We start from the raw sequence: 8,558 nt of genomic DNA, 5'->3' as shown, positions 1-8,558 counted from the left end.
GCTTTGCCCCATGCCGGAGCAGGTGGTCATTAGCTTGCCCTGGCCACCTCTGCAGCACCGTGCCATGCTGAGCTGCATGCGCTTCTGTGCACCATAGGGCATATTGCAGCCCGAGTCCAGAGAGAGAGGGGGAAAGAGAGAGAGAGAGAGGGGAGGAGGAAAAAAAAGACTGCTGCAAAGCTGATCTGAAAAGCAAAGCAAACAAACTTTGAAAATAAAGGGGGAACAGGAAGTTTGGCAACGGTGTCCAATAGATATGGCAATGGTAGTCGGTGCGTGGCGAGACCCCCAGGACGATGTGCCCGGAGCTCAGGGAACGCAGCCTTCACAAGCCCCGCCGGTGCAGGGACCTCCGGCCGGGGCCCCGCACACCCCACAGACCCCGGGGCCCGGGGGCCCTCCCAGTACGCCAGCCCAGCCCCCCCCGCCAAGCCAGCAGAACCAAGGAGACAAACAGCAGCAGCAGCAGCACATTGAATGTGTGGTTTGTGGGGACAAGTCTAGTGGCAAACATTATGGCCAGTTTACCTGCGAGGGTTGCAAGAGTTTCTTCAAGCGGAGTGTAAGGAGGAATCTCAGCTACACTTGTCGTGCCAACAGGAACTGTCCCATTGACCAGCACCACCGCAATCAGTGTCAGTACTGCCGCCTCAAAAAATGCCTCAAAGTTGGCATGAGACGGGAAGGTATTGGGATTTCATTTGTTTTGCAATTTTTTTCACTCGCTGCGTTTTGGGGTTTGTTTTGTGGTTTGTTTTTTTTATTATTATTCTTATTATTATTTTTAACCTCCCTTCCCAAACCCCAAACCCAACCAGACCCTTTCCTCCCCCTGCTCCCTCCCACCCCCCGAATAAACAGACAGAAACTTTCTCGTAGTGAAAGAAAGAGGTGTTGGAGAGGGTGGGCAGGGGAGGCAGGGGCTCTTGCATGCTTTCTCCTGCACTCGTAATTGATTTGTGTTTGTTTTGATTTTGCTGATGGAGGTTTATTGGAAGTGGATTTTTAGTTTCACGCTGCTTAGGAGCGAGATGATTATTCTGACGTGTGGTTACTTTTCCTTCGTGTTTCCTCCTGCATGTTCAGCGTTACCCCCCGTCCCCCGAGCAGCTCTGTGTGTCTCTCTGCCTGTGTGTACACACGCACGGAGCCTCACGAGATGCACACGCACACATATATATATCCCCCAGCACCCTGCCTTAGATTGCAATTTTACACAGGCGGTTCAAATTACTATTACAATGGGACTCACCCTACTGAGGCTCTACAGCACTCCACTGTGGATTCCCAGCCGGATTTTTCCTCCTTTAAAAATATATAGACACTCACACATCCGCGCGTGTGTGTGTGTGTGTATATATTGCCGTGTGCCTGCCTTTCCTGATTGTTATTATCTCACTTTTCTCTTCTTCCTCTTATTTTCGTGTCCCTCCGGGAGAGGCGGGGGGGGTAGAAGTGACGGGCGGGGGGAAGGAGCAGCCCAGAAGTAAGTGTGGGGTGCTCGGGTCTCTGCAAGTCGAGTCTTTGTGATATAAAATTAGACGAGAAATGTGAGCCTGCAGTTTTCCAGTGCGTGCTCTGTGTCTGGACGCTGCTATGTAGGTTAAGGGTTAGGGGGCTTGGGACTCGCCGGGCTCCTCTCTTTGTGTTTCTGCAAGAGTAACTAACCTTGTAATGCGTGCGATAACAAATATAAATCAAGCATATTTTTAGGCGTTCTCCCTTCTTGCCGTCTCTCTGCCTCTGAGCCCTTTTTCTCTCTCCTTTTTCTCTCGCTGTCACCGTGTAAATTTATTAACAAAATGAAAGGCCCACTTTCCATGGGCAGCTGAGGAAGGTGCCTTTGGATAATGCCCCCAGCCTCGCCGGGGGACCTGCCGGGGACGTTGTGGGGTGATCTCGCCTCCTCTGATATTTTTTATAAGGGGGGGGGGGGATATAATAACAGCAGCAACAATATATTCAGTGGGCGAGAAATGCGTGTGGGACCAGCGCCGGGGATTTTGAACTGAAGTGTTTCTTCCTTCTCCCCCGCTCCCTCCCCATCCCGTTCCCCCGGCCTCAAATCAATACGCCGTTTTAGGTGTAATGAAGAAAAATACCCGGGCACACAAAGACGTATCCCGCATCTCTTGAAGGAGGGGTGGCGGTGGAGCGTGGGGGGGAAATAACTGAATTGTGGTGTGTTTTGGGAAGTGAGGATCTCGGGCTCCTTCGGGCAGCCCTGGCCGAGCGGACAGCATTGCTCAGCTTTTATTCTTGCTTTTGCTTGACCCGGGAAATGCGGAGCCCCAAAACCGGGTACGGGCTGAACTCTGGCTGGAAAAATGCATGTTCCCCCTTAAGCTGACTTGGTACGGTGTCACACACGCACGCACAAGCACACAAAGCAGGCTGTATTTGAATCGATGGTCGCAATTCAGATATTAATAGCTGTAGTTTCTTCTTTATTTACTGCAGCGGTCCAGAGGGGCAGAATGCCACCCACACAGCCAACTCATGGTCAGTTCGCCTTGACAAACGGGGACCCTCTCAACTGCCATTCCTACCTATCCGGATATATCTCCCTTCTTCTGAGAGCAGAGCCCTACCCCACCTCCCGCTTTGGCAGTCAGTGCATGCAACCCAACAACATCATGGGCATCGAGAACATTTGTGAACTGGCAGCTAGGATGCTCTTCAGCGCGGTGGAGTGGGCCAGGAATATCCCCTTCTTCCCAGACCTCCAGATCACAGACCAGGTGGCCCTCCTGAGGCTGACCTGGAGCGAGTTATTTGTCCTCAACGCTGCCCAGTGCTCCATGCCCCTCCACGTAGCTCCGCTCCTGGCAGCTGCTGGCCTCCACGCTTCGCCAATGTCTGCTGACCGAGTGGTCGCCTTTATGGACCACATACGAATCTTCCAAGAGCAAGTAGAAAAACTGAAAGCATTGCATGTCGACTCTGCAGAATATAGCTGTTTGAAGGCCATAGTCCTCTTCACCTCAGGTAGGCAGCAGTTCTTTGCTCTTCCTTTTTCCTTCCCCCGGCCCCCCTGAGAACTGTTTGCTCTTGCAAAGTGTTATTGCCTGCACCCCATCACCGCTCCCTGCCCCCCCGAGAACCAGCGTGGTCTCTTTCCTTTTAGGAAGCGGTGCCCTGTGGTCTCCCCTTCAGGGCCTTGGATCTGAGCATCCCACCTTCGAGGGAGTGCAAAATTAAAAAAAAAAAAAAACCAAACCCAAATAAAACACACACACACACACAAAAAAAGGCAACCAAAACACACCCCAACCCTAGTTGAATAATACTGGGGATGGGGGAAGAGGGGGCTCGGGGAGAGGCACCCATTCGCCACAAGAGACTGCGCTTTTCCCATTGAAAATAATATTTTATTTAACAGTATAGCTCTGGGTTGTTGCATTTAATGACACGCATCCGAACAGCAGCAAAATCTGTTTGATGTTGTTAAATACAAGTCGTCCTATCAGTGAAACCACTTTAAAAAGAGGATCATTTTATGGGCAGCCAGGAAAGGAAAAAAGCCCTGCAGGATTAAAAATTGAATTAAAAAAAAAAAGTTAAATGTGCAAAGCTGAGTTTAAAATATGTTCCCTGCCATCCCATAAAATAAAATAAATCAACTTTCCAAAGAGCTGTCTCTGATTTAAACAGAATGAGGCAGCGAGCAGTTCTGTGTCATTTAAGCTAAGGGGGAAAGTTTGCATTTGTACCCAGCAGGAACTGCATAGTCCAAGGCGAGTAGCGGGTGCGAAAAGATCATTACCATAAGTAGACAGGGATAGTATGAAAAAGTAAGAGGAGACTGAAGCTGCCGCTCCGCAGTGTAATTCCGGGGTGGCACAACCATGCCTCTCCCGAGGAAATAGACCTCGAGGTGTTTCTTAGATAATCAAAGAGAGGGGGGGGGAAATATGTGTCAACTTTTGCTGCCTAGAAATAGTGCATGAGTTATAAAGCAATAATTGAGTGCGTTGTGAAATCTAATTAGCTTGCACTAGAGTTTAACCTGGGTGAGTAATAAACCTGATATTAACTCTGGAGGCTAAATTTTTTTTTTTTTTGAGGAAAAAAAAAATCTGCTCGCTAATTTGTGCAATACGTTATCTCAGATTGCTAACTTTAAGGCTGCATCGGCAACCTAACGTGCTGGAGCCCTAGAAGTTTTGGGATTGAGTTTAAAAATACATATATTTCTTCTGTAACTCATTTGAAAGCTTGGGAAATTGGCCACGCGATAAACATATGAATGGAAGCAGGACCTGTAAAATAATTACTCATCGGAGTTTTTTAAAGCCTGATATCAGGAAACAGGAAAAAAAATGTAGTTTATGTGGGAAAAGAAGGGCTCACAATCCGTTCCTTGTTGTGTTAAAGGGGGTCTGGGGAACGAAGTCATTTTCTGGACTTTGTCCAGGTTCTGGGTCGTGACCTAAACTTCCTTTTATATATTATTGCTTTACACATTAAAAACTTCTCTTCTTTTTTTTTTTTTCCTCCACCCCCCCACCCCCCAAATTATTCTTGCTAAAGTCCTAAGGTGATCAATGAGCAGGGTGCATCTAGCCACAGGGAGACAGGGGTCCCGCGTGGGAAGGGGTGTACGTGGGGTGCTTATTTTATTTTTCCATCGTTTTCTAGGATGCATTTTCCCTCGCTCAAACGCTCAGCGAGGATCCCACACACGCTCACATCCCTTCCCAGCCCCTGGCCAGCTCACACCCACACCGAGGAGTTTATTTCCAATCCTGCCTTTTCTCCCAAATCACTTTTTTTTTTTTTTTAGCCTTCTGAGAAAACAATCGTCCGATCCTGTCGTAACTGTTTAATTTATTACTATTTTCAAAATGTGAGGCCTGGCGTGTAAATTGCCTCCCAACTAGATAAACGTTTCTTGTTATCTGATTCTGGGGAAGATAGCCGCATGCAAAAAAATAGGGTGATGCATGCAGCTTCTGCAGCACCCCAATAACACTCCCTGATGTAAAGCAGACGCACATAGATGCATATAATGTTTGCTGCAGCCTCTTTTAAGAGAAAAAAAAAAAAAATCTGGGTTCTAATGACTCGCAGAATATGCATGTGTTAGCCCTGTGCCTAGGAAAGCCACAGGGAGGTCAGGTCACAACCTGTGCTCTTTCAGCACAGACGTCTCTGATTTAAAGGGAACTTATTGTATTTTAGCGTATCAGGAAAAAAAAGGGAAAAAAATGTCCAGACCCTATCAGGGAGTTTTCTTCTTGTAAGGGCCTTTAGGTTTAAAAAGAAGAAGAAGAGGAAAAAAAAGAGGGGGGAGTGGAGGGGGGGGAAGAAAGAAAGAGAAAAGAAAAGAGGGGGGAAAAGAAACAGCTCAAATGAACAGAGAGATCACAGTTTGCATGGCTGCCTCTGAATAGGCTAAACTGACAAGATCAGTTTTAAAGGGCCACTTAAATCAGTTTCAAAGACTGAAGAAAAACGCGTTGTCTTCTTTGGGGGAGAATCTGTTGCTGGATCCGGGGCGCCATTATCTTTGGCTGGGCCAGTTTTTTATTATTATAAGGATTTCTAGCACTATTATTAATATTCCTTCTCATCACATGGTTAGGCTCTCCCCAATTATTTTCTAAGGGGGGGGGGGGGGGAGAAATAGTGGCTCCCTTTCCCCCCTTTTGACTCAAGCCTTCCCCGCCCCCCCAGCCTTTCCCCCTAAAAATATAGATACACGAAATTACGCTTGGCCGGCACCTCCTTGTCAACCCCTCAAGTCTGTCGTGCCATTAGGAATCTCGGATCTTGGAGATTCTCAATCCTAAAGGAGACCCTCCAGAAGAGAGAGAAATACAAACACACACACGTACACAGAAAGAGAGAGATTGTCCCTTTTGGTAAAACCTACTTAAACTCTGGGGGGCGAGGTGATGGCGCACCATCTACACATAATTCTAGCAATAAAAAAAGATCAAATTAAAAATTAAAAAAAACCACAACTTTTTAATCTGATGATTGCTTTCTTTTTTTCTTTTCTTTCTTTTTCTTTTTTTTTTTTTTTTTAATACACTTTCTTCTAGATGCCTGTGGTCTCTCTGATGTAGCCCATGTTGAAAGTTTACAGGAGAAGTCACAGTGTGCTTTGGAAGAGTATGTTAGGAGCCAGTATCCCAACCAGCCAACACGATTCGGGAAGCTATTACTACGTCTCCCCTCCCTTCGCACTGTCTCCTCTTCTGTCATAGAGCAATTGTTTTTCGTCCGTTTGGTAGGTAAAACCCCCATAGAAACCCTAATCAGGGATATGTTACTGTCTGGCAGCAGTTTTAACTGGCCTTATATGTCCATTCAATAAAATATTCGAGAGAGGGAAAAAAATTAAAAAAAAAATTAAAAATTGAGAAGGGAGATGAAAGAGAGTGAAAGGAAAGCAAATGACATTTGGGTTCTGGTTGTTTCTTAAATTTCCTTCTGCTAAGAAAGGATGTAAAAGGATGTTACAAGTTTGCTAAGAGAAGACAGGAAAAAATTAATGGACTGTGAATTAAAAAAAGAGACTGTCAAATGAACTTTTACAGAATGCATTAAAAACTCCCGTGTCGTTCAGAAAAAAAAAACTTGCTACTTATCATTTTTTGTAAAAAATAAAAAAGAGAGAAAGAAAAAAGAAAGAAAGAAAAAAGAGAAAGAAGAAGAAAAGAAACGATGGTGGGATTTTTCTTTTTTCTTCTTTTTTTTCTTTTTTGGGGTAAACTTTTTAAAAAAAATCTCGCTTAAAGTGCATTTAAAGGAAATTTGGAGAAAATTAGCAGAACGGAAGAAAGTAAGTCTTTTTTTTCCAAATTATTAATTGTCCTATGTGTCTATGTACCTATAGCTGTTCTTTTTTGTATTTTTCTGGTTTCAAACCAGTTTATTCTGTGGTTCTATAATAATTTTTGATATAACCTTGGCTTCTTTAAAAAAAAAAAAACTGTGTATCCTTAAAATATATGTTCTGAAAGAATTAAAACTGAGTCCACGAAAAGTATCATAGGAAGAAAGGAAAAGAGAAAAAAAAACCCTCAACAACACAATGATGGAAGCGCACTTAAGGTGGTGACCCAAAATCTAGCTTGAAGCTGAGAGAGCTATAATTATATAGACCCGAATGAACCACACGTGTCATATAACTACCCCCAAATCTAGGTTTTTTGGTATTTCGGACAGAAAATGAACTGTGGGGTTTTATTATAGGTAGAAGGAATTTGTGTCCAAGACACACTACGGTTTTGATTTAAAAAACAAACAAACAAGCAAAGTGAACTTTTGTAATTTGAATTGGGTTCCACATAGTTCATCATGAATTGTTATTAAACTCCTCTATCTGTTTGTATATTTGCAAGCCCTTTGTATTATAATAATTGTTGATATTTTCCCTTTTTAAAAAATACCATTGAAATCAGCATGACAAAATAACACTGTTGGCACTTATAGATAACGTGATTGATTCAGTATCTTAGAGTTTACAGTTTTGTGTTTAAAAAAACTGAAGGTTTTTTTTTTAAGTGCAACATTTCTGTATACTGTAAAAGTTATAATAACTGAACTGTTTGGTCGAGTCTTTGTGTGTTATATTCCAAGGAAAATTGAAAGTATTCAGAAATTAAAATATTATTTGATATCTGAAACTTGTTTGGCTGTCATAAATGTCTTTCAGAAACCACATTACTTCTCTATAGTTTGCAGTCATTTAAGTCCATAGGCGATTGATTTGTTTACTTGTCACAGTAAGTTTGTAGCAGATGTATTGTAGTGTATTTACCTGTTTAATTCCGGGATGGGGGCGGAGGACTTAAGTTCGTGGTTTATCTCTGGTTTTAGGAAGTACTATGCTGAAATGGTAAACCATCAACCCCCATTCGTCTAATCCTCCTGTTAATTAAAAATGGATTTTCTGGAAAAAAAAGGCCCTTATTTTTGTCACACTTAAGTGCCTGCGTAGGAAAGGTATTGTTGTGAAAAAGTATTAGAAATCTGGAGATCAGTATCTATTTTGTGATCAGAATGGGGCGAAAAATCTTTTGTAAATGTCTGACATAGGCGCACAAGATCATTCAAGCAAAGTAATAGCAGTATTGTAAATATAGGTCAGTTGTTTGCAATGAGTTTTCTTTAAGTATGTGTGATTTTTTATAATACTCCGTAGTTGCCATCTATCGTTGTCATTGAGAGGTCTTCAAATGGAGTGGCTTTAGCTTCTAGCACTGAGGAGTCGGTTTTTAATGTATATATACTCTCAAGCGGATTTTTTTTACCTTAGACTGTGAAAGCATGACCACAGGTCATCTCTATATTTTACATATGGGACATATGTCTGTATGTATACCTGCATACATACACGCGTAGGCGTACATGCATCTTCCCTGTGTAGCTACAGGGCCCTCTCTTGCAGCCCTCGCACAGGCACAGCTCCCACTGGCGCGGTGGGAACCTGCCTGGGCGAGTGGCATAGGATCGGACACACCATTCGTGGATTCAGTGCTATCCCGAGCAGGCACAAAAACCAAAATCTGAAGGGAGGCAAGATGATGTGGTTTTGCAAGGGG

The 8,558-nt window shown here is 43.8% G+C and overlaps 1 protein-coding gene across 2 annotated transcripts in view; it reads left to right on the top strand.

Annotated features, from left to right (window-relative positions):
- The window catches only part of NR2F2 (nuclear receptor subfamily 2, group F, member 2), a 12,098-nt gene extending 5,756 nt beyond the window's left edge, over nucleotides 1-6,342 (top strand). Inside the window, exons 1-3 of one of the 2 annotated variants that reach the window (XM_009335169.1) lie at nucleotides 149-686; nucleotides 2,461-2,988; nucleotides 6,051-6,342. In XM_009335169.1, the coding sequence (XP_009333444.1) occupies nucleotides 257-686; nucleotides 2,461-2,988; nucleotides 6,051-6,325 (1,233 nt within the window). In that variant the 5' untranslated portion in view covers nucleotides 149-256 and the 3' untranslated portion in view covers nucleotides 6,326-6,342. Of the gene's footprint in view, nucleotides 1-148; nucleotides 687-2,460; nucleotides 2,989-6,050 lie in introns of those variants that run through there. The other variant, XM_009335170.1, reaches the window with a different exon arrangement.
- The last annotated feature ends 2,216 nt before the right edge of the window (nucleotides 6,343-8,558 follow it).

This window comes from Pygoscelis adeliae, unplaced genomic scaffold, assembly GCF_000699105.1.
Source record: "Pygoscelis adeliae isolate BGI_AS28 unplaced genomic scaffold, ASM69910v1 Scaffold21, whole genome shotgun sequence".
Taxonomy (NCBI): Eukaryota; Metazoa; Chordata; class Aves; order Sphenisciformes; family Spheniscidae; genus Pygoscelis; species Pygoscelis adeliae.
The sequence above is the reverse complement of the archived record's forward strand: the minus strand, read 5'-3'. Positions and strand labels throughout refer to the sequence as shown.